Source organism: Anabrus simplex, chromosome 2 (genome assembly GCF_040414725.1).
Source record: "Anabrus simplex isolate iqAnaSimp1 chromosome 2, ASM4041472v1, whole genome shotgun sequence".
NCBI lineage: Eukaryota > Metazoa > Arthropoda > Insecta > Orthoptera > Tettigoniidae > Anabrus > Anabrus simplex.
The window spans coordinates 713,564,522-713,592,073 of NC_090266.1; the positions used below are offsets into that span (position 1 = coordinate 713,564,522).

Below are 27,552 nucleotides of genomic sequence, written 5' to 3' on the forward strand. Positions count from 1 at the left end.
TCATGCACGTTAAATGTAAGGAGCTTCATCTTATTTTCCTGTATTGAACTGAGATCACAATTGAATTAAAAATCTTGTAGGTTCTACCTTTCTCAATACAAATACAATGTTGTTAGATGGTTTTTACAACATATATTTTATTGCAGAACTAGTTTCGGCATTCATTTAGACACCATCATCAGCTGCATAATATGTAAAGAAAAACTGGGTGATATAAGAATGTACAGCAACATATATATATATATATATATATATATATATATATATATAATTAATTCCTTAATATGAATTTTATGTTAAGTTTAAAAACTCTAATTTACACAAGATGACCCTTGTGAGTCAAAAATATAAAATCTCATCTCTGGATGATGAGTTGTCTTCACTATTGTGATGGCTATTATTCTATACACTCGTAAACATCAAGTTCATATACAATCTTCAAATTGAAAAATTAGAGCTGAATACAGCCCTATAATGTTAAAATGTTCATTTCACAGATGCGTTGCTAGCCATTTATTAGATAAAAACTCGTTGTGTTCATTAAATTGCTAAACTACGCCGTCTTCTGAAATTTATTGATATGTAGAAACATAGTTCTTATGCTACATATCAAATGGTTGGAACTGTGATTATTTGCCCTGAAGTTTTTAAGCGGGCATGGCCTCTCAGTTCAATACAACCCTGCAATGATGAAAGCCCAATGTTAATAGAAAGCAAGAAAAATGATAAAAACCTGATTGAATCAAACTATTCATGAAGCCGACACACCTCAACAGCTGTGTACTTGGCGCGACGACTGCAGCACGAGTGTCTCTGCTCGTGTCATGTGCTATGTGATGAAGCGCTAAGGAGGGGGAAGTAGGAGCGGCAAGAGGAATGTTTCTGGAATGATGACAATGTAAGAGAGGGTCGGGGGAGGGGTTGTGGAAGAAGACAGTAGTATGAAAATCTGTTACATAGAGTTCGAAAGATGGTCAAATTTTCTGGAATTCTTAGCTTGTCAAGTAATACAATCAAGCAATTGTATAATACTTTGGGTTTCTCCAAAATTTCATTCATATTTAGGTTAGCGTTATAATACTGGTCTAGATGTATTAGACATGCTTCTGTAATGTCAAGCCTCGGTCCCTTAGCTAGTGTTTCCAGGATCTCAAGATCTTTATCTATGTCCGTGAATTAATGTTTGTACTCGTGGACATGTTGGCCTACGGCTGAAAATCTATTATATTTCACAGCGTTGAGGTGTTCTTGATACCTGACATTAAAGGTACATCCAGTTTGCCCTATATATTCGCTTCCATAGTCTTTGCATTCGAACCTATATACACCTGATTTAGAGTATGGATTGACTTTAATAACAGCTGATGCATTATGTAAAACTTCTGTATTTCTGTTACCTGTTTTGAACGCAATCCTAATATTACGTTTCTTGAAAATATTCTTAACTCTGTAAACATCTTTATTGAACGTGAAGGTCGCGATTTCTTTTACTTCTGGTTTATCTTTAGTCATGGTTGTGTGAGGGCGATATTTAAATTTACTTACTATTCACTTTATAAAATTCCCTCTAAAGTCGTTAGCTTTAGCCATAGACCGAATAACGTTCAGTTCCGTGCCCAGGGCTCTACCACTCTTAATAATCTCAACACAATAGATACTGATATAAAAATTACTTTGGAATCCGAAATAGAAAAATCCATTAATTATCTGGATCTAAAGATCAGTAGGCACTCGTCTTCATTTTCTTTTAGCATTTACAGAAAGCCCACACAAACTTCAGTTACAATACGACTGGATTCAATACACCCCTTAGCTCACAAATGTGCGACCTATAATAGCTTGGTGAATCACGCATTTAGCGTACCAATGTCCAAGCAAGACTTGGACAAGGTACTGAACGCTATTCGGTCTATGGCTAAGGCTAACGGCTTTAAAGGGAATTTTATAGAGGGAATAATAAGTAAATTTAAATATCGCCCTCATACAACCCTGACTAAAGATAAACCAGAAGTAAAAGAAATCACCTTCACGTTCAATAAAGAGGTTTATAGAGTTACAAATATTTTTCAAGAAATGTAATATTAGGATTGCGTTCAAAACACATAACAGAAATACAGAAGTTTAACAAAATCAGGTGTACATAGGTTCGAGTGCAAAGACTGTGGAAGTGGATATATAGGGCAAACTGGACATAGCTTTAATGTCAGGTATCAAGAACACCTCAACGCTATGAAATATAATAGATTTTCAGCCGTAGGCCAACATGTCCATGAGTACAAACATTAATTCACGGACATAGATAAAGATCTTGAGATCATGGAAACACTAGCTAAGGGACTGAGGCTTGACATTACGGAAGCATGTCTAATACATCTAGACCAGTATTATATGATTGCTTGATTGTATTACTTGACAAGCTAAGAATTCCAGAAAATTTGAGTCTTTCGAACTCTACGTAACAGTTTTTCATACTACTGTCTTCGTCGACAACTCCCCCCCCCCGGACCCTCTCTTACATTGTCATCATTCCAGAAACATTCCTCTTGCCGCTCCTACTTCCCCCTCCTTAGCGCTTCATCACATAGCACACGACATGAGCAGACACACTCGTTGTGCTGCAGTCGTCGCGCCAAGTACACAACTGTTGAGGTGAGTCGGCTTCAAGAATAGTTTGATTCAATCAGGTTTTTATCATTTTTCTTGCTTTCTATTAACATTGGGCTTTCATCATTGCAGGGTTGTATTGAACTGAGAGGCTATGGCCGCTTAACAACTTCAGAGCAAATAATCACAGTTCCAATCATTAGATATATAGCATAAGAACTACGTTTCTACATATCAGTAAATTTCAGAAGCAGTTTAGCAATTTAATGAACACAACGAGTTTTTATCTAATAAATGGCTAGCAACGTGTCTGTGAAATTAACGTTTTAACGTTATAGGGCTGTATTCAGCTGTAATTTTTCAATTTTAATATTGCATATGAACTTGATGTTTACGAGTGAATAGAATAATAACCATCTCTGAGTATTGAAAACAACTCATCACCCAGAGATGAGATTTTATATTTTTGACTCACAAGGGTTATCTTATTGTAAATTAGAGTTTTTAAACTTAACATAAAATTGGTATTAAGGAGTTAATTATATCAATGCGTTGTTGTACACTGTTATATCACCAAGTTTTTCTTTACATATTATGCAGCTGATGGTGTCTAAATGAGTGCCAAAACTATTTCTGCAATAAAATATATGTTGTAAAAACCATCTAACATTGTATTTGTATTGAAAAAGGTGGAACCTACAAGATTTTTAATTCAATTGTGATTCTCGTGCACGATTGATATCTTCTAGGATAAATCTTGCATCTAGGATGGTGTGCGATATTAACTTTCCAATTGTCTTGTTTGGTCTCTGGGATGAATGCTGTCATGACTTTAATGCAAGTTCACAAACCACCCTTGTATTACAGTTTCTTTCTCTAGCTACGTACTTTGTATCACTGTCCGAGTTCAACATATTCAGCAATCTTTTTCTCCATGGTAGAACCTCTACACCTTGGGTGTTGAACATTGCCCTCCGTAAGCTCAGTGCCCATGCTAAAAATACCTGTGCATGCTACTGCAAGTTTCTCCCTCAGCCACCTTGTACTTCCCCACACTGCTGACCCGGGGCTGTGCATGCCTACCTATCAGTAACAGGCTCCAGTTTCCTGTTTGATCTACAAGTAATGGTTGAAGTCAAAGACCAAACTGTTCAACAAACTGGTGTTCTAACTGCTCCACTTCTGTTGACTCCTATTGAGAGAATATACGTAAAATGGATATCCCTATATGGATTGTCAGTTTGAATTTATAGATAGTTGACTCAGTTGACCTATTTGATATTGTATTCTCTGTTTAAAAATGTAATTTCTTAACAGTTTTTTTTTTTTTTTTTTTTTTTAACTGACATGTTGTCGAACTCGTGTCACCTCTGTAAATTCTGATTTATGCGAGTAAAATTAGTGCGTATAAAACTTTTGTCACGTTACTAATAGATGCTTCGCTGTTAAAGTAGTGAGCCACTTGTTGTTGGAGAGAGTTGAACAGGGGACTTCTCAATGTGTTCATATAACAATTCTGGAACTTCAATATGAAGAACTGAGTTGAATTGAGTGTCCCCTTGTCTCTCTCGCGGCTTGCTTGTCTCAGTGACACTACTCGATCGACTGGCTGTGTGTTCGACAGAGGTGACATGAGTTTGACAACATATTAGTTTTTTTTAAAAACTGTTACAAAATTACCTTCTTAAACAGAGAATACAATATCAAATAGGTCAACTGAGTCAACTATCTACAAATTCAAACTGACAATCCATATAGGGATATCCATTTTACGTATGTTCTCTCAATAGGAGTCAACAGAAGTGGAGAAGTTAGAAGACCTTAAAAGAATTTTCAAACATAAGCATGAAAGTGTATCGTCCAGAATACGTGCCCAAGGAAGAAACATCATAGTAAGAGACGATAAGACTAATTTTAAGTAACTAGCTAAAGTGATTCAACAGAGTTAAATTCATAGTCAGTTTTTGTATCCCAGAACTTTTATTTAAGGATTAATATTGTCTCAATGCATTCTACTTCACAGTAGTAGTTATTGTAGTCAAATTGATATCTTTATGTATTGTTAAACAATACATTGTAAAATAACATAAACTAAATAATTTAAATTTTTTTAAAAATATTATAATCAAAATTATGGTTGTAATTAAAGATTTTGAGTTGAGAAACTGGCTAATGATGCCCTAAATGAGGGCGAAACATGTCCCAACAACTGAATTGGTGTTAATGTGACGATTCTACTTCTAAAGTAAAATAAATTGTATTGAAAATGTGGACACCTTCAAAAATTGTTTTAAATAAATATTATTATGGATCACTCATGTCCAACGAGACCTAGCTCTTCCCACAGTCCACGAAATGTATTTTATTATTATCTTTAAGTGCAAAGGGAAGGCCAACATAATGTACAGTATATTACATACCTAATTTATTTACTAAACTAATTACAGTGTACAAAATCTACACATAGGACGCTGTGGTCCATGATGTAGCACACCAAACTCAACACATCTACCCACAGTAGTTCAAGTCTCGTAACTCGCTGACGCTGGTGAGTCAGGTCACCTTATCTCCCCTTCCACGGGGGATGTAGCTGTCTGATTTGTGCTGCCCTCTGACGGACAAACATACACATGGTGTTTAACATACCGCCCACCTAATTTATATATAAATTACAAACATAAGTATTATTAACAAGAATAAAATATTAGCAGACACACTGAAAATGTCAAATGTTGAAAGAAAAGTTTAGCACATGAAAGATTACACTTTTTCTCTATGTACAGTTCCAATCTCTTCTGTGAAGAGACAAATTTTTGCAACTGGGCGCTTGAAGGTCCCCTTGGGAGTGCGAATAGTGGCAACTCGCACCAAGCCGTCGGCCCCTGCTTGCGTATCTACCACGATCCCTGTCTACCACACGAGAGGTGGCAAGTTGTCTCCTTGAGAAGAAACAGAGTTCCGGGTCGAAGGTTGGCCCTTCCGGTTGACCACTTAGTCCGCTGCTGGAGTTGACACAGATAGTCCCTTGACCACCGCTTCCAGATGTACTGCGTGCAGCGCTGAAGTAGTTGCCTCCTGGTCAGATGAGAAACTGAAACTGCAAATGAATCTGGCCTGGGAACGGTTGTGAGAGGTTCTCCAATCAGGAAGTGGCCGGGAGTCAGGAATGAAGTCATCACGACTATCAGACAATTTGGTTATTGGTCTCGAATTCAGGCATGCTTCAATCTGGACTAACAATGTGGACATTTCTTCAAAAGTCAGTACAAGATTTCCTGCAACCTTCTTCAAATGGGACTTAGTAGACTTTATGCCAGCCTCCCACAACCCACCAAAATGAGGGGCATGCAGTGGAATAAAATGCCACTGTATTCCACATTGAGATGCGAAGTCATCCACTTTCCTCTGATGTACTCAAGATCTGGAGAGGGTGTGAAACTCCCGTAGCTCGTTTCTTGCTCCCACTAATTTACTTCCATTGTCGCTGTAGATATTTCGGCGGATACCCTGACGCGATCTAAATCTGCGGAGAGGAGCTAGGAACGCATCAGTAGACAGGTCAGAGACAAGTTCAAGATGGATTGCCTTGGTCGCTATAACGTTTTACAAATATAACATTTTACCTTTGGTTTTCTCTTATTGTTTCCTTGCATAATGTAGAGTGGACTCCCATAGTCAACTCCACAGTTCAAAAATGGTCTGTTGGGTTCTACCCTATGGTGTGGGAGCTGGCCCATGAGTTGAGTCAACATACTTGCCTTCAACCTGTAGCAAGGGAGACACTTGTGCGTTATGTGCCTAATGACAGACTTACCATTAGGTATCCAATATCGTTGTTTAATGGTATCAAGCAAAAGTTGGAATCCAGCATGCTGAAGTCGCATGTGCTTGCACATTACTAACAACCTGGTCACATGATGGTTAGGTGGTAGGACGATGAGATGTTTCTGGCTGTACGGAGCTTGAGACTTCCAATCTGCTGCCCACCCTAAGCATCTGGTTTGCATCTACAAAGGGTTGAAGATACTTCAACTTGCTGTCCTTTGCGATCGGTCTGTCAAGTCGCAGATCGTGAAGCTCCTTACGATATTCTCGTTCTTGGGCAGTACGAATGATCCTGTGTGATGCCTCTTAAAGTTTGACTGCAGTCAGACTTCCCACCTTTCTCCTTGAAGCTGCAAGCCTGAGGTTGTTCATGCACCTCAGTATGAAGGCCATGACTTTCACCAACCGTGACCAAGAAGAGAAGCGTTGGACTACGTCTTCAAGAAAATGACTGGCAACAAGTAAGCAAACGGCTAGTTTCCGTTGCTCTGGTACATCAGTGAGTTTGGGAATTTTCTTCATGTCGCTGACAGGCCAGGCTGACTGTGGCTGGTAGAGCCAAGATGGCCCCGCCCACCATAACAGATTGTCTTGAAGAAGATGGGGTTAATCCCCCTAGAAATAATGTCAGCTGGATTGTCCGGTGACATCACATATTTCCATTGTTCTACAGAGGACAGTTGTTGTATCTCAGACACTCAGTTACCAACAAACGTTTTTCACGATGTGGGCTCTCCTGCAAGCCAAGCTAGTAGTATTGTAGAACCTGTCCAATAATAATAATAATTTCGTGTGGCTATTTCTAGCCGAGTGCAGCCCTTGTAAGGCAGACCCTCCGATGAGGGTGGGCGGCATCTGCCGTGTGTAGGTAACTGCGTGTTATTGTGGTGGAGGGTAGTGTTATGTGTGGTGTGTGAGTTGCAGGGATGTTGGAGACAGCACAAACACCCAGCCCCCGGGCCATTGGAATCAACCAATTAAGGTTAAAATCCCCGACCCTGCCGGGAATCGAACCCAGGACCCTCTGAACCGAAGGCCAGTACGCTGACCATTCAGCCAACGAGTCGGACACCTGTCCAATGGTAGTTTTTTTCAAATTTTAGGTTAAGTGCAGTTCTAACCTTATCCGTTAATTTCACAAGGAGTAATTCACCACAGAGTTAAAGTCTAGGGGTCAAAATCTGCTTCAGTGGTGCTACTGTAGATTTGGAGCTTAACAACGTTACTGTTACATCATTCTTGACATCTGTACTCCATAGGTAGACAGATGCTCCAAAGGCCCTTTCTGAAGCATTAGAGAAACCGCGTAACTCATATCGTTTAATTTCTCCGTCTCGTGTCACTCTTCAAGAGATTCGAATGTCGTTGAATGATGGCAAATGTCTCTGAAACTGTTCCCAAGTAGTTAATAGCTCAGGAGGCAAACTCTGATCCCAGTCTGCTTTCGCTTGCCACAAGTGTTCCAAGAAAATTTTACACTTTATGATTACTGGGCCTAAGAGTCCCAAAGGATCAAAAATGGATGAAATGCAGGATAACTCACTACATTTTGTCCAGGATGTGTTCTTCTGGGTGTGACTGGTAGCTACAAACTGGAGGATGTCCTTTAGAGGATGCCACAGTAGTCCCAAGGCCTTAATGGTACCCTCTTCCTGTCATCCAGACTCCAGGACAGTTGTGATTCTTGGTACTCAAAAGGTATGTGCTCTAAAAGAGTGGGATGGTTAGCACACCATTTACGAAAAGGAAAGCCTGCACTATTAAGTAATTCGATCAGCTCTTACTGCAGACTGAGTGCATCTGCAATGGTATGTGTTCCACTCAGAACATCATCAACATAGAAGTCTCTTCGTAATGTCTTCAACGATCTTGGATATTGCAGTGCACCATCATTGGCAAGTTGTACTAGGCATTTAGTGGCTAAGGAAGGTGCTGCTGATGTAACATAAGTTACAGAGGAAAGTCGATAAATCTGTATAAGTTCATTCGGAGATGAATGCCATACAATGCGTTGCAGATCTTGGTCATCGGGATGAACTAGAATTTGCCTCTACATTTTTGTAGCATCTGCAGTGAAGGCATACTTGTGTATTTTAAATTGCAAGATGATAGAATACAAGTCTTCTTACACCATAGGTCCCACCATCAAGATATTGTTCAGTGAGTAGTTACTAGTAGTTTTAGCAGAGGCTGGACTTCTTAATTACAACATGATGCGGCAGGTAACATGTTGGCTTATGGGTTTGTGTTGTCACAAGTTCCATATGATGAAGACCAGCATATTCTGTCATGAACTTGACATAGTCCTTCTTGAAGTCAGGCCGCTGTTGAATTTGATTGAGACAATGAGTGGCATATTTAAATTAACCCCAAGTTCCTCATGATGTGGTTTAATAGGCAGTCTTAAAACATATCTTCCAGTGCCATCACTAGTAGTGTTGTTCACAAAGTTTTCTTCGCACTGACTTTCTTCCTTAGAATGCGGGGGAGACATCTTTACTTCCTCTTGTTGCCAGAATCGTTCGACCTGTATGTGCAGTTCATTGCTGTGAACAAGACGAGACATTACTTTCTTGCAGGTAGCCTTTAGAGAGTGTGGTAGTATCTTGCCAATAAGATCCACCCAACAGTGTCCTGTAGTACGGGATGATTTTCTCTCTTGAGTTGACCACGACACAGTATGTCAAAAAACACAGAAGCACCCAGTAGTAAATCAACTTCACCTGGTATACTAAACTGAGGATCTGCCAAGGCAATGTCCCGTGGGAGTGCTAGTCAGACAGCTGTGCTGTAGGGAGCTGTCCAGTTATGCGAGAAAGTACAGCACAAACAATTGGGGTAGTGTAGTCTATGACCCTGAATGTAACTTGAATTTGACAAATATGTGATGATTCAGTTGCCTTAACATCACTAATTCCCCTTATAAGCATTGAGTGCTAACTCAATTCAATCCCCATGCGATCTGCCAAATGCGTGGACATGAAATGCATTTGAGACGCACTATCAAGTGGAGCTCGACATTGATGTGCATTCCCACGTTTGTCTGTAACCACTATGAGAGCTGTTGACAATAGAACTTCTACATGAGTATAGTTGCTCTTCACAGCACAGTAGGTTTGCTGCTGAGTCTGGTTGGTTTCTGATGTAGTAGAAGCATTGTAGGAAGTACTCTGTTCCTTGTTCAACAGAGTATGATGTCTGTTATTGCAGATTCAACAGTTTCCTGAACTACACTCCTTCAAAGTATGATTAGCACCCAGACAGTTAAAGCAAAGTTTACACTTCTTGGTGAAATCTGTTCTATTTCTAACGCTAGCTTTGCGAAACCGAGGGCATTTTGTTCGGGTGTGAGAAGCTTTACAAAACTCACAGTGAGTTGCTGTTGTGACAAAGGACTTCTTACTAGCCTTATCACCACCATGTTTGGATACGACATGTTGCCTGTCGCTTTGGTATTTTTTGGGGTTGATTAACTCCAGAGTTTTGACAACTACTTTCCAAGAATGCTACTAAATCCTTCAAGCGAGGGAACTTCTTATCTGAGGATTTAACATCCCACTGTTTTCTTAGATTGAAGCTGATTGGATCTAGCACTAAGAGAGATAACAAAACCTAATGCAGAGGCACATCTATCTGCATTACTTCGATAGCGCTCAGGTTGCTCGGCAGTTGGTTTAGCACTTCTCTTAAATCCTTAGCTGATTTTGTTTTCACTGATGGAGGATCTAGCAGTTGCTTAACATGTAGGTCTACAGTACACTCAATTTGGGGTTATTATATCTCTGAAAGATTAATTCCCAAGCTACCTTGAAATTGCTTTTAGTGACAGGCAAGCTTTCAATTAATTTGCGAGGTTCTCCTGATAAGCATTATAGTAGGTAATAGTACCTCTGTATATCTGTTAAGGCATGATTAATAATTACCAGGTTCTGGAAGGTATCTCGAAAGTGAATAAATTCAGAAATAATTCCCGTAAATTTTGGCGGTGAAATTGTAGGGAGTCCTATTTCATGCATGAAAACCTACAGCCTGTTTTCCAGTCAATGACTGAGTCAGGAATGGAATGAATGAAGCCCCCAACTTGCAGCGAGGATATGAATTGTGCCGGCTGCTGAGGCCTGTCGCACTCCTCTGGTGCAATGATTAATGACTGACGGTTGAAATGAAATGATAGTGGAGAGTGTTGCTGGAATGAAAGATGACAGGGAAAACCGGAGTACCCGGAGAGAAACCTGTCCTGCCTCCACTTTTTCCAGCACAAATCTCACATGGAGTGACCGGGATTTGAACCACGGTATACAGCGGTGAGAGGCCGGCGCACTGCCACCTGAGCTACGGTGGCTCTTCATGCATGCTACTAGTATTTGAAGAACTAGACGTTGCGGAGGAAGTTGCACTCAAATTTGCATCCAACAGTGTTTCCATCTTAGATTCTATTTCTAGGATAAGTTCTTCAATGGATTCCCTATATGCAGCATGAACTTCTTCGGTATCATTAATTTCTAACTGGGTTTGAACATTGTTGTATTCCTCCTTACTTGAACATAGCAGCCTTTGCCTAACTCTTAATATGTCATTCAGATTAGAGCCTTCATTAAATGCACTGACAAAACTAGCTATACTCTTTATTCGAGTCTTAATAACTGCTCTCTTCTTTATGAGACCTTTTTTGCTGGATAGGATCCATGGTGAAGGATAACAAGAAATAATGTGTATAAGGACTGGGAATGCCAGACTACTTCCAGATCAGGAGGATGTATCTTTCCACTACTTCTATGGATCTTGACTGCTCCTCGGAACCTCCACCAATTGTGTTGTGTTGGCAAGACTGTATTCATCCACGCAAGATGCCGGCAACACACGCTTCAATCTCGAAGTTTAAAATTAATGAGAACTGTATTAGAACTTGGTTAATCACATCACAAGTCACAGTGTTTCATGTAGAAATTGGTTGTGAATTACATATATGGCATGTTAGTTGAATTCACTTGTTTGTACTTTACTTCGCAGTACCTAACATGTGGGTGGTTATAGGCTTGGCGGCAGAACGAACACATTCGTACTTTACACAAATATAAACACATGTAAATCGACTTTAATCACTAATAAATGCACAGATTATGTGGGATGTAATATCGCCACTGAATCACATCTGGCCCGGAGGACCAAAATGTTCGGTCTCATGTTCGAGTGGATCAATCATGTCGAACGAGACCTAGCTATTCCCACAGTCCACAAAATGTATTTCATTATCATTAAGTGCAAAGAGAAAGCCAACATAATGTACATTACATACCTAATTTATTTACTAAACTAATTACAGTGTACAAAATGTACACACATGATGCTGTGGTCCATGATGTAGCACACCAAACTCAACACATTTACCCACGGTAGTTCAAGTCTCGTAACTCACTGACGCTGGTGAGTCAGGTCACCTTATCTCCCCTTCCACGGGGGGATATAGCCTTCTGATTTGTGTTGCACTCTGACGGACATACATACACATGGCATTCAACAACATTACCTTCCCAGTTAACATTTGGTTAATTGAAATTGCCCGGTACAGCAACGTTCCATTCTATGCCATTCCCCACATACCTGATTATCTCATTGAAAACCAGTGTCAATGTGACCCTTTCGAGGTCTGTACATCACAAAAATATCAAGTTGTCTATTATGTTTAGAGATGAGCTCTACACTTAGAGCATCATGTTTCTCATCCTTAACTTTTTCGTAGCTTACGTATTCCTCTTACTCCACTGTGAATACTCCCCATGCTACCGTACCCATCCTTCCTCTATGATAAACACTCCAGTTCTGTGAGAAAATTTCTGTATCCATAATATAACTTCTTAGCCTTGATTCACTCCTATTACAATATCTAGGAAAAATGTAGGTTTTTATAGGCCCTGGAAAAATTAGAATGTTTTTAAAATTAAAATTAGCGTTTATTTTCTGAACATTATTGTTTATTAAAAAAATCAAGATAGTACTTACAACATTCTTCTTTTTATTTTAAAATATAATGATTTAAGTCGGTGGTGGTGGTGGTTATTGTTTTAAGAGGAAGTACAAATGATTTAAGGACATGACACAATACTGCCTAAATCTACAAGAAAATTAGCTGTTCAAATGAAAGTATTGTAAGAGCCTTTGCATAGCTTCCCTTCAAGTCACACCACATGTTTGTAACCATTGTGCTGTAATGCAATAAAACATGCTCACTGCCAACATTGTTTGTTGCAGTCTACAACTAACGAAAATGCTGAAATTCACAAGAAAATTCATTGCTGAAATGGAAGCATTGTAAGAAGTATTTAATTGTTATCCTTCAAGTTACCCCTTCTGTCTGTAACCACTGTGCTATAATGGAATGCTGCCTCTACATAAAGTATTCATGATAATAAAGCATGATACTGATAAAATAACTGAACTGCAATTGTTCTCCTTAGGTGTGTCCTAAATATGAAATAAGTCTAACTGAAACTATCAGAATGCATTTACACTAAATACATAAATTTGTAGACAGATTACTGTTGTTATTACTACATGCAAATGGACATTAAAAGTGGCATTAAATGTTGATAGATTGAAAGGACTACACATGGATTATAAAAAAAAAAAAAAAAAAATACATTAGACACATTATTATTATTTTAACCTACTATGCACTAATATAAATCAAAATGCCATGATGTTGAGCTGGAATGCCAATGTAGCAAGCACAGACCACAATTACTGTTTATGACTTTTAGGTTGAAGCTTAGGGAGAAGTGCCATGTTCCTTGTCAGATAGAGAAACTAGAAGGTAAAAGGTAGTTTTAGTGAGGGAATCCAAAATGTCCTAGTGAACATCAGAAGGGCCCACCACAGTACTGATGCAATGTCCATGTTCCTAAACAAAATATAATGACCATTGCATTGAAACATTCTTCCTCAACACAGAATCATTGTAAGTGCTGGATTAGTGATAACATATGGCAGTTTATTGAACATCGAAATCAACTGAAAGGAGCAGGCTTGTACAACCAAGACAGATCTTCTTAACTGTGTCGCGAAATTCAGTGCAGTAGCCCCCAAGACAAACTTAAATTCCTGTCAGGAAACTGTGAAGAGATTGAAGCTCATGATCACCACAATGAGACTTGAGATCTGTATCGTTACGTTGAATTGCTGTCAAATAAATTCAATCCACAAGTGTGGTCCATAGAAGATGCTTATGGTTATAAGATACATAACTGTGGAAATGTACTGAATGGATGGAAACAGTAGCCTGAAGAGTTGTAAAACAAAAGACAGTACAGCCAACATTGACTGATAGCGAGACTTTGAAAGAGACTCAGGCATCTTACATAGAGAGACAGTAAAAGGCAATCACTGGGCAAGTTAGCTGTGTGGTTAGGGGCCCGCAGCTGTAAGTTTGCATCCAGGAGATAGGGGGTTCGAGCCCCACTGTCAGCAGTCCTGAAGATGTTTTTCCGTGGTTTCCCATTTTCACACCACACCTTAATTAAGGCTACGGCCGCTTCCTTCCCATTCCTAGGCCCTTCCTATCCCATCGTCACCATAAGACCTGTCTGTGTCAGTGCGACGTAAAGCCAGTTCTAAAATAAAAAATTAAAAAAGGCATCACACCATTGCAACATCACAAAGCACCTGGCTCTGAAAATATAACAGTTGAATTTGTTAAAGAGCCTAGTGATATTGGTGCTGAAATTGTCATAGATTTTTGGAATAAAAAATATGAAGAAATGGCAAATTGCCTGCTGACTGGGTTACATCCATCTTTATCATCTGCATAAAAATGACTCCACAATGAAATGTGATAATTACAAGACCTTATCTCTAATCTTGCATGCTAGCAAGATCATGTTGTACTTATATGTTTTGAAAGAGAGGCTCCCAGCGTATATTACTTCAAAGATTCCTCTGGAACAAGTTGGTTTTGTTAAAGGAAAAGGCACTAGAGAACAACTACTTAACATCCAGCAGCTAACTGTTAAGAGTAGAGAATTCCAGCTTCCTATGATCGATCGTCTGCATTTTAGATTACAGGAATTCTGTTGACTGTGTTCAAAGAGAAAAGTCGTGGCAAGTTTTATTGGAAATGGGAGGTTGCATATTTCTTGCCTGGGTGATAAAAAAAATCGTTACTAGTCCTTGGAGGTGATGAACTATTCATAGCGGCTTAGGTAAGTACAGAAACATTTCTGTAAGTTAACAAGGTGACTGTTGAATACTACTGCAATCATTGTTTGTTAATACTGGTTCATAATATTTATTTATTTATTTATTTATTTTATTTATTCACGAAGCACAAGATACAGCTACACTGAGCAAATTTCACTTGCACTGTCAACAGACTATTTAACAAACGTAAACTTTCATAATAAAATATAACAAACATAACAAAATATAACAAGATCAGGTACACATCCTACTAATAACTGTCCAAATCGAAAACCGTGAAAATGTCCATGTTCATAGCCAAGTCGTCGTGGGTCAAGATGGCGGTATAATCCCTTCACATCAACTTATCTGTAAGATACTATTTACACACTTCTCGAATACTCTTTTATTTGATGCTATATCAAGCTCTTGTCTCCTATTAATATTGTTAAAGAGTGTTGGGAGGCGGATTAGGAAAGATCGTTGAAGTATTGAGTGCTGAGTGTGGGGAATGTGGAGAAGATCTTTGGTTCTGGTGGAGCGGGAAGGAACGCGGAGAGAGAAGAGAGAAACAAGATGTTCCGAGCGGTAATGTCCATTTAAGATCTCGTGGAGGAAACTCAGGTCAGCTACCTGTCGCCTGATGTGCAGCGGTGACACATTAATTGCCATTAATACCTGCTGCGTAGACAGATTTCTGAGCTTGGGGTTTCTGTTCCTTACAATTGCAGCAAAGAAGGACACTGCTCTGTCTAACTGCTTGGTATTGGAGGGGGCGGCTGTTGTCCAAATCGGAGAGCAGTAGTTAAAGAGAGGTTGAACGATCGTGAGGAAGAAGTGACGAAGAGCAATGGGGTCAGAAATTTCTGTGAAGCGATAGAGAATGCCTAGTAATTTCATAGCCTTGGTTGTATATGTTTCTATATGGGTCTTAAATTGTAATTTTGTATCGAATATTACACCTAGGTCACGCTGTTGCGTAACCACGGTGATGGGCTTGTCGAGTAGGTGATATGATGTCGGTAGAGGAGATTTACGCAGTGTTATGGTCATGTGGCTGCATTTTTGTGGATTGGGGATAAGTTTCCAAGTGCGGCACCAGTTCGAGAGGGCATTGAGCGATGACTGTAGCAGAGCTGCATCTGCTGGATTCCTGATCTCCCTAAATATCTTGCAGTCGTCAGCAAAGAGTAGGGTATTCGCTGTTTCGTTGAGTTTGGACGGCAGATCGTCCATAAACAAAGAAAACAGCAAGGGGCCAAGAGTACTGCCTTGTGGGACACCGGAGGTGACTGGTAACCATGAGGATGAAGTGCCTGATATTACCACTCTCTGCCAACGGTTATGTAGGAAGCCAGCAAGAAGGGTCAGTAGACTGCCATGTATATTAAATCGTTCGGAGAGTTTATGGAGCAACAGAGTATGGTCAACAGAATCGAAAGCTTTCGAAATGTCTACGTAGCAGATATCCAGCTGTGATTTAGCTGCAATGGCGTGTGATGCAAAGCTATGCAGAGTGGCCAGGTTTGTTAGACAAGAGCCACCTGGTAGAAAACCATGCTGCTTGGTTGAGATATATGGCAAAGTGAATGCGAGGAGACGCTGGTGTATAATTTTATCAAAGATAAAAGATAGTGTGGGGAGAATAGAGATTGGTCGGTAAGATGAAACATTATATTTGTTGCCTGATTTGAGAAGTGGAACAATATTTGCCTGTTTCCAGGTAATAGGAAAATAGCCCGCGGCAAAACATCTGTTAAATAATTTAGAGAGAGGGACGCAAAGAGTGCTGGCAGTATTTTTTAGGAAAAGAGGACCTATAGTGTCGGCACCGGTAGCTTTGTTGGTACGAAGAGTTTGAAGGAGGTTACCAACTCTCAATCAGTGACAAGTTTATGCAGCATAAACAATATTGTATATATATATATATATATATATATATATATATATACACACACACACATGATTTAAAGCGATTTGATAGAATCTGAGGATGTTCTTGTAGAAGGAAACATGTCAATCTTTGTTTTATAGTGTGTATTTTCTTTTACAGGTATGTTATAGTATGTTATAATTAGTGTTTTTGACAGACTGAAAAGCTTTAATGTTACATTTACTAAGTTGACATGGGAAAATATGGCTTCCTTCTTAACAAAAAGGAATTCTAGTTTACCAGAGAGCATTGTTCTTGATGAGGTTAAGTCAGAGTTTGGTATGTAGCAGGCTATGGCTCCCACGGAGAATATTGCCACTTGTAGGCAGCCTTGACAGCATTCCGTGCATAGGATGTCTGGGCGGAGGGGAGGAAGCAGTGCATGATATCGTAGTTATAGCTCCAGTTGCTTTTATTTCCTTTGTATACCTAAGTTGTGTGCAGTTATATTGTTCCTAGAGAACAAACTGCAGTCTTATTTCATTGGCAAAGGTAGTCTTAACTGGTTAAATTATATTTTCTGTCAGAAATTTGAATGATAGTTGGTCAGAAAAAGGAATGTTTACTTAAAGAAGATAAAAATGCATTAGTCTCCTGAGAATAAAATTTGGTTCTGGAAATGATGATCACAGAGAAGAGTTGTGGAGGGAACTATCACTGTATGCACATTTTGTACAGCTGATTCATTTTGATCTTCTTTCCCTTTGGATTTCCTGTTGATATCAGTTTTAAAGAGACTCTCAACCAGACAAAGTTCAAACATTCATTGTTTTATATATATACTGCCTGACAAAAAATGTTAAGCACCCAGAAGTAGTGGTTAAAAGTGAATGAAACTACATATGCTGAAAAACCATGTGTCTTTATTGAACTGATTACAATAAGGGATGAAAGAGACAAGGCTGTTGGCAGTTTACAGGTGGAATGTTCGTGCCAGGTCAGTAGGGGGTCGCAAACCCCCCCCCCCCCCCCCCCCCGGCCGCAGTGCATGCCCTCATGCGGTTCGGAATGGTGTCACACAGCCTTTGGATACTCTCCTGAGGCAAGCTCGTCCACTGTTGTTGCGACTGTCCATCCAGATCCTGCAGGTTGGTACTGGGTCGGAAGTCCCCTTCCAATGTCACTCACTTTTGTTCAATAATGGAGTGGTCTGGGGTTGTTGCTGGCCACAGGAGGACCTCAACATGTTCCAGGCAGTCCATAGACACACATGCTGTGTGTGGATATGCATTATCTTGTTGGAACACTGTCCCAGGGTGCTGTGCTATAAGGGGTAGGACGTGCGGACGCAGAATGTCCGTGATGCATCCCTGTATAAAAGTCTGCCGAAGCACTATTAGAGGTGACATGAATGCTTATCCTGTTGCTCTCCACACCATGACGCCAGGGATTATGCCTGTGTGTCTTTCCACAATATGGGCAAGATCTGCCCCCTAACTTGAACGCTACCAAACCCGCACACGATGGTTATCGGAGGTTATGGAGAAGCGGGACTCATCACTGAACATGATGCGACGCCAGTCGTCCTCTGTCCTTGCCTCCCAGGCAAGGCACCACTCCAAACGCTGGCATTGGTGTTCTGGTGTCAATGCCGCATACCTGCCAACTTTCCCGATTTAGGCGGGAGACTCCCGATTTTTGACAGTTTTTCCCGCCTCCCGATTATTCTATTATTTCTCCCGAATTTAGCTTATTTTTTGGTGAACTTCAAACATTTATTTTCAAATCCCGCCGTTTCAGCTTTTTTACGCCAGTGGCCGGAAGTCCTTCACTTATTGGCCACTTTCAAACGAAACATCGACGTTTATGAATGCGAGAAATGTTCGCGAATGTACGATGTGTATTGAAACCTTTATATCGCGACGCGTGTATCGATTGTCAATCTCTCGTTCTCGCGTTCTATGTTGGTGTTTGTTCACATCAGTCTAGTCGATTCTAGAGACTCGTCGCTAGATATTGAGTTTCTTAGTAATTTAGTGACAGAATTTCAGTAACTACTATAACTACTAGTGACTTTTCTAGAGATTTTACGAGCCATTTGGAGACAATTGAGACTCATTTTTATTTATCTCAATATAAACAAAACAAGAGTTTTGTCCGTACATTGCTCGGAATTTAAAAAGAATGATATTTGTGTACCGGTCGCGACCATCCATAGTAACAAGGGGATATGCACGTTTTAATTTTCCGTAATTTGTCTGTGTACGTACGTGCGTACGCACGCTCATCACGAGAAAACGGCTGAAGAGAATTTAATGAAAATCGGTATATAAAGTCGGGGAATAAGTCGCTACAATAAATAATTTTATTCACGCTGAGTGAAATGGTAGTTTAGGGGAAGGCCTAAAATTTAATTCTCAAATATTTATGTTATTATTGGCCCTATCGATAAATACTACATAACTAAAGTTATATATTATAAAATTTCCTATCATTTACGTCTTATGCATTTTTACCGTACCGGCTATGATGATAAGAGATATTCATGGATTCGGATTTTTTTGCTAAGTCCATATCAGCGCCGGGGAACGTGAAAATGGGTGAAGAGAATTTTATGTAAAGTCGCGGAATAAGGAACTACAGTCTACGCTATAAATAATTTTATTCACTCTGCTCAAAATGGTAGTTTAGAGGAAGGTGCCAAAAATTTAATTTTTAATTACCTATCTTACTGGTCATATTGAAAAGTACTACATAACAAAAGTTACAGAGAATACAATTTCCGATTATTTATGTGTTATTAAGTTTTACCGTACCGACTACAATAATATTGGTGGTGATGGTGATTAAATTGTGAAGATAATTATAAGAATGAGAAAAAAGTAATGAAGGAACAATTGCTTAAACAACACAAGAGATTGTCATGAAAGAAAGGAGTATTCACTTGACATTAGATGCTCTCAATCACAGATTTGGAAGAAAACTAAGTGTGAAGGCCTCCAATATAGAAAGCTCATAAAATTGATCAGTAATAACATTACATTGACCATTGTTTGTTGTGATGTGCTTTGTGTATTCTGCTGCCATTTATCTCCGATAGATAGGATTACTGCTGCGTATTGAGTATAAGAGCCTGCCTGAATATTGGCGGGAAGTAGCTGGGGAGTGGGGAGTTAGATCTCTCTCTTCTTTAGCATGCAATTCCTCTGGTTCATACATTTTCTGATACTACTGGTACGTAACACACTGAATCAGCATAGTATTCCAGCTATTGAGTTGCTACTCTGAGGCAGTGATTGGAATGAGCAGTGTGCACACTTAAACAGAATAATTACACAGGAGAATTCGCGGCTGTCTGCAGCCTGGTCATTCTAGCTCTGAAACTTTTGAACTGTTAGATCGACACCGTAGTACATTTCGCTAAAAGTGAGAAAATGTGCCGTTTCCATTTTATCGTATATTTCATATGACAACATTGCTTTTTATCGCAACATTCATACTGGCGTCATTGTAATGACCTATGTTGACTTTAGTTGGGAAAACTATAAGGACAGTCTTTCTGAGAATTCCGTAGCGAAGCACGGGTTCATCAGCTAGTTATTTGATCCAAATAGCATTGTGCTTTGCATAATCGCATGGGCACTTGGTGCAATATATTAATTTATGCATTTGCTAAGTAGCCTAATGGCATCTAAGTGCATGACTGATTCACACATGCGTTCATACTATTTTCAGCAGGCTTATCAGGGACCGATCATCTCACTCACATACTTTCTTTGAGGGAATAGAGATGTGTAATTTTTAGCCTTGTAGCCTCGTATAGCTACAATCGGGCTTTGAGATAATAAGTATTATAAATATATTGTAGTACTGTATTGTGCAAGACATGTAGAATAAGCAGTTTTGATCAATTGTATCTCCTGATTTTTCCTGATTTTCATATCAAAATCTCCTGATTTTTGGTTTTGTAATGTTGGCAGGTATGCAATGGCAACCGACGCATGGGGCGGTAGGACCCCAATCCGGCAGATACGAGTCGTTGAGACACTGTGCGGGAACTTACAGGACATTGTAGAGTCTCCAATACATGTTCACAGATGGCGTGTGCCGAAGTTATGGGATCTTACAATGCTTGGCGCACTATATGACGGTCGTCCCTCAGGGTGGTGTTTCGTGGTCAACCCAAACCTACACTACGTGATTGGGTGCCCTCATGTACCCATTGAGTCTAACATCGGGCCACTCTTACATCTGAATGGCCCACATGCCTACTAATTGCACGATACGACCAACCAACCTCATGCAGTCCCACAATGTGGCCCCTGCCAAATGCTGTCAATTGGTGGATAGGTTGTGTGAGGCATTGTGGGTGCTTCATACTGTACGCAGTCCTCTCCCCACGTCTTGCTTATCTGTCTGACTCTCAGCAGTTGACTGGTAACAACTTAACAACAGGATGGTGACATCACGAATGCACTCTAGTGGGCGTTCTACATGTTACAGATCCTTGTAAATCTAATAATTTACTCACTTCCGTGGTATGCATGTATACCGAAATGGGATAATATTGGACCACTCCTTCTGGGTGCTTAACTTTTTTTGTGAGGCAGCGTACAATACTTTTTTGTACAGATTGGACCGAGTGAGTTGGCTAAGCAGTTCAAGGCGTGTAGTTGTTAGCTTGCATTTGGGAGATAGTGGGTTCGAACCCCACTGTTGGTAGCCCTGAATATGTTTTCCCGTGGTTTTCCATTTTCATACTGGGCAAATGATGAGTCTGTGTCTTAATTAAGGGCATGGTCACTTCCTTCCCAGTCCCAGCCTTATCCTATCCCATCATTATCAGATGACCTGTCTGAGTTGTTGCAACAGGATAGGAAAAAAAAAAAAAGAGCAGAAAATTATATTAATTCTAACTTGCCTCCATTTTGTGACATTCCAGGTGAGAGAAGCTGGTGTAGCAAGAAAGCGGTGGATTCTGGTAGATATTCAGAATGTCACAGAATTTCAGTGCCAGTGTCTCAACAGGGACATCTGGTCTAATAAAGTTGTTCGAGAGATCATTGACAAACACTTCCTATTATGGCAGGTAATTTAATTATGTTTTTCCTCTATTCAGTTTGATTCCCAGTTTTTAAATAATTTTTCTTTGACTTGCATCTCTCCAAGTGGTTGAGATATGGAGCTTGCTCCCTTTACATAGATATTTCACTTTTTTAAATCAGTTTGAAATCCATTTCTGCATGAGTTTGGTGTTGCATTTAACTTTCATTTTGTATATTCATGTGTATTTTTGCATTCTTCCTTGAGTGAGTAAATTACTAGCATTTTATATTTTACTTTTTTTATTTATCATGTGACTTTTAGTACCGGGAGTGTCCAAGGATATGTTCTGTTTGCCTGGTGCAGGTCTTTCTATTTGACTCCCATGGATGACCTGCACATCTGTTCGTGGGATGATGGTAATGATAATAAGGTAGGGAGAGGGTGAAATCCGGTGTTGGCACATATCCTATTCTTGTCGAATAACATCAAGGCATGTGCTCAAAGCTTAACGTCGCACTCCAACGGATGAATTGCCATCAACAGCGTCATATGCCCTTGCTCCATATGAACACTTTAGAGAGATTTGGAATCGAATCCAGGCTTTTGGCATGCAATTTAGTGATGAGAAATTGTATGCCATTAACACTAGAATGACAGAGGGGTCATTTTTGTATCTTTGTATTATGAATTCAACACTCTGCTTTTGCCGTAATTTATCTTAGATTTCGTTCAGATTGTATGGCTTTTCATCATTTAGGCTTTATTTACTGTCATTGAAATTCGAATGCCCCAGCCCTAACGGCTTGGCCTCTACAATTCAATTAACCTAGAAGGACGAAAGGTTCATTTTTGACCCATATTAGATATTACAAGAACTCTCGTATTTTAATAACTTCACTTCTATTTTGTTTCCTATGCATGATGCGGACTGTTTGCTTCTTCGCCCACTCCACTCCATCCGCTACCTTCACATATTTACCCCTCCCCACTCCACCAAGATGAATCAAGGTTAGAACAAACCTGCCATTTGCAGTAAGGAGCTTGTGAAGCGTGCATTATAAACAGTTTGTTGCCGTTTGTTTATTGAGCTGTTTGTAGTGTTTATTTTACAAATGATTCCTCAAATATGGAGCACAGAAGGTATTTGAGACGACAATATAATAGTTTCTCTCGAGGAACTAAATGAAAATGTGTCTGGGGACAGAAGAGGGAGAATCAGTTCATCCGATGACGATTATTCCCCGTGAGCCTCTCCTTCACGTTCTTTGTCTGAATTGGAGCTTGAAGGGATTGAAAGTAATCCAGCTGACTCGCTAGAAATAACTACCATTGGAAAACTAGAAAACAAGACAAGCAGAGGTAACAGTGTTTTACAGTTCCTTCATTGTTTTGCACAATGTGTACATATTCTTCATATTTATGCCAAAAGGCATGACAGATTCTGTTTTTATTTTGCAATTAGGAGTTTTAGGTCATTCACAATATGCTCAACGAGGGTGGGCAGGTCAGAGAGAAAATGTTCCAGCCCCTAGAGATGCAGGTCTAGCTATAGAAGCTCCCAGAAGACGAAATGAAGAGGTTGCCACTACTTCGACTGAAGGTGAGGCTCAAAACACAACTCTCTCTCCTGAGCAAGGACGTCATCACCAAGATTTGAGTAAGAAGCATACTCCATATTTGGTACCTGGTTCCTTGGTCACTGCACCAGATGACACTGAATGGTGAGTTGTACGTCCCTGTGACACTAATGCTGGCAGGCGAGCTCAGCAAAATGTCCTGAGGGAAGAGTCAGGTCCAGCACCACATGATGGGTGCATCGCAAGCGCATGGAGAATCTTCATGGATGAATGTATCCTCAAACACATACAGAAACATGCGGAAGCAGGGGCTGAAAGGCAGCTGCGATGTGAGAACTGGTCTCTGACTATGTTTGAACTTAATGCACTTCTAGGTATGTGGTATGCTTGTATGGCAACTTGTGCAAGAACCTTGGATTTGAAATCACTGTGGTCCAAAAAGTGGGGACTTGAATTGCATAAGAATGCTATTTCCCGAGATCGTTTTATAGAAATCTTGAGATTCGATATCCGATCCTCAAGGTCAGAGAGACTTAAAACTGATGTCAAAAGTATGGGAAAGGTTTATTTCAAATTGTCAGATCTGCTATAAGCCTAGAGCTTGGATTACAATTGTTTGAGCAAAACACGCTGTCGCTTTCAGCAAGTTATGGTATCCAAGCCCGACAAATATGGGCAGAAATTCTGGATGGCCGTGGATGAATGTATTTTCTTATCTAGGATTATGTTGTTGAGAAATTAATGGCCCCTTTCATAAACAAAGGGTAGAAATGTCACTTGCGACAGTTTTTTTTACATCACTGCAGCTAGCTGAAAAGCTTAAATCCCAGAGAACCAGTCCTTGGTACAATAATTCGGGTAAGAAGGGAGGTTCCGCCAGAGGTGAAAACTTGAGCAAACCACTTGGTGCTATTCGACAGGAGTGGGCTATGTGCCGGCACTGGGTTTCATCCTCTCCCTTCCTACTATAATCTACCACATCATTCATTTTTTCCCATTAACTCCTCTGATGTTGATGTTCAGAAAGGGCGCCCGGTCATAAAAACTTTCTAAGAAGATTTATCTCACGTCATACCCGACCGGCCCAGCTGAATGGCTCAGATGGTTGAGGCGCTGGCCTTCTGACCCCAACTTGGCAGGTTCGATCCTGGCTCAGTCCGATGGTATTTGAAGGTGCTCAAATACATCAGCCTCGTGTCGGTAGATTTACTGGCACGTAAAAGAACTCCTGTGGGACATAAAGCCAATAACATTATCATCATACCTGACCCTGTAGGGGAACGGGACAAGGGTTGGACATACATAATACTGTATCTGATTGTGATTTTTAGTTGATTTTACATCCATTTATAACTGCATTTTTTATATGTCTGTATGGTTTAGAACATAATATTTAATATAATATTCAGTCAGGAAGATTATTGATATTTATTTTAATTGTGGAAAATAAAACCCCCACATCTGTATTCATGAATAATGGAATAAAACTTTAACATCACTCAAGGATCATTTTTGGCCCTTCCGTCTTTCTAGGTGGTGTGAGTCATTCCATCCAACTCTCATACACTGCCAGCCAACATTCTGACGGTGAAATTTTGTTCCACCAACTGGACTAGAACTGTTTAGGCATGGTAGACTTCATGCCTTTATGCTCATGGCCACCACGCAGGATAATTCAAGCTAATTGTGTTACAAGGAAGAATTGTTGTATTCTTATTACAATGTTTTCTTTATTACCTTGGAATAGTTTCTTGTACAATTGTGGTTGGTGCAGTGATGTACTTATTATACTTGCAGACATCACATTAAATGATCAAAGTGATGGACCTATTTGTCCTTTGAGTCTTCAGTATCATACCAAGGAATAAATATTTTCCTGATTAGTGTTTCCAAAACTGAAATTGCTTTAAAGATTTCCACACATTTTTTCAAAAGAGTTATGATAAAAATGTGTGTGTGTGATGTATTTATAATATTCTTCAAATGAAATCCACTTACCCCCCCTCTTGGAGTTGGACAATCATTTCTACTCATACGTAAGCATTCCACTTTGCATTCAAGTGGGCATGAAACAGTAGAAGGCAGTGGCTGAACATCGTCATCTGTACCAGGGTTGGTTGGTTGTTTTTTCTTAACTTTAAGGTCATGCTAGATATAACATTACTATTCATTTTTTTCTGGTGTAGGCTTTCTATTTTACACTCATCTGATGCAAAATTAAACCAGGTCAAAAAAAAAAAAGCAACAACTTATCAACAAGGGACAGTAAATAAATGTGTAAATAATTGTATTCTAGAATGGTATTGAACCTTGCCTGAAACACAAAATTCCATATGGATAAGGAATGGACACTTGCAAGGTGGGCGTACAAGTATCTCGGTGGAAATGTAGCACATCCTTGTGTCAAGATATGTTCTTTTTGATAAAAATGTACAGTGCTACTATGTAATAACACATTGGACAACATGTTGCTGAATTGTGATATGTCGTATTGATGCACTCTTTATTTGTGTGTTCCTGGTATCCATCTCATTAGAAGAGCAGTGTATCTCGAGTTTTACAGTAAACATTGCCAACTTCAGAAGATGGAATTATTGAATTCCATTCTTGAAATTATCGTATTTTGCCGAAAATTATTTGAAGAAAATCAAGATCAAATAGTTACAATATGATAATTAATAAACTTACCTTTATAATTACCAGCATTTTCAAACTCAACGACTTCAGCATCAATGTCAGGTTGATCTTTATTCTCCTTACAAAGGAACTATGATTTCATCAATGAATAAATCAAACATTTAAGCTTAAAAGAGAATTATCAATACGGTCATATTGAGACTGACAATCCAGTTTCGCTGAGAGGATGAGGAGACCATAAAATAGCGATGTACAAACATTTAGCTGCCAATCCAAAATAGGTGTCGAAACCTTGATTCAGAATCCATGTGACAACACAGCTAGGACAACCCTTGCATCTCGCTGGGTGGCGTGGCACACAGCGGAGCAGAGTTGCAGTTGTGCTGGAGAGAGAGAGAAAGACACTACTGCGTGTCAGGGTTACTTTGATAGGGAACGAATGTGGAAAAAAATGAGGTGCATGAATATGTTGATAAAAACAAAAATATTTTTGGCACCATGTGGAACAAATATGCACTTTAAGGCCACGTTGTTCTTTACAGTTTTCCTTACTTGTTTGAAGGCAATATTTCACTGGCACATCAAACTTGGGAGATCTTACCGTTGTGCAGTTGGTTACGAACCACGAATATTAAATCTGTCCGTGAACTGTGGGTTAGAAAATTGAAAATGAATGGTTACACTTCCAAAATGCTGTTTCTCAGATAAACATCAAACTGAAAGTTTTCAAAAGCCAGCACAATGTATGTTAAATGGCAAAACAAAGCCTTCATTTGCCGGAAGAAAAACTTATCCGAGGGTTATATTTTTCCCTGTAGTGCTGAGAGTAATGTAGAGAATTTCTATACTGTTGTCTGGAGGAATGTATTCAAGATAACTTTCATCACTATTAGTGGTCCAGGAATTTAACAGTAGCAAACACCCGTCTTCGGCAAATGGGATGAAGGCTTCTTTAAACCAATACTTTAATTCCTTTTTCCTTATTTTTCTTGATTTTCTGGCTGTTACAATTATATTTTTAAAATGAAACACTTCTTTTCTAAACTCTCGGACTGAAAGTTCCAGTTGCCTCCTGTAGTATATTGAATACTATTGGGAAAAGATTACTGGCCATACTAACTGTAGGCATAATTGTGTACGAATGGGTGAGCGCACTAACTGATTGAACAACTGTTTCTGTATGTTTCTCACCAATAAATGATAGTCCTTTCTGCTTTCATTTTGTGCTCAAAACTGATCCGTGTTGTATATTGAAGAAAGGGTGTTGTCTAAAAACCACTTTGTAGTTGCTCCCACAAATTTCTTCGTAACTTTATCTTTTTTCCTCTTCTTGCATATACTTACAAGATGCAAATTTTGATTTTTTTCTACTTTTGATTCTGTACTTTTTCTTGAAGTGACTGAACCAACCATTAGATGCACTGAAATTACTTTGTCCCATTGAAATCTCTCTTGAAAGGTCCAAGGCCCACAGTCGCAAGTCTTCATCGCAAATATTCCGCTTCAGCCTTCTTGCATCAGCAGAGCGAGAATATAATTTTTTATACTACAGTTTCCTGTGTTCAACGGGACTTACTGATGTAGATTCTAATAGTTTCATCCTTATGTACAGTAGATGTAGCAATGCTACCATACAATTTTTGCAAAATCTGTTTATCCTTACTTAACAATAAATGTACAGCTTTCCTCTCGCAAGGTCTACAGCATGTTTCACTTTCTTTAATGCATTGGAAGCATAGCTTAAACTGATAGATTTGTCAGGTGACCGCGGTGCCGCTCCACTGGATTGACCGGAATCTAACTCGGGGCTCAAACTTG

At 39.5% G+C, this 27,552-nt stretch overlaps 1 protein-coding gene across 2 annotated transcripts in view; it reads left to right on the forward strand.

The window, feature by feature from the left end:
- The window catches only part of LOC136863060 (UBX domain-containing protein 7), a 463,333-nt gene that overhangs the window by 119,250 nt on the left and 316,531 nt on the right, over window positions 1-27,552 (forward strand). For both annotated transcript variants that reach the window (XM_067139389.2, XM_067139390.2), the window contains exon 4: window positions 21,417-21,563. In XM_067139389.2, the coding sequence (XP_066995490.1) occupies window positions 21,417-21,563 (147 nt within the window). The remainder of the gene's footprint in view (window positions 1-21,416; window positions 21,564-27,552) is intronic.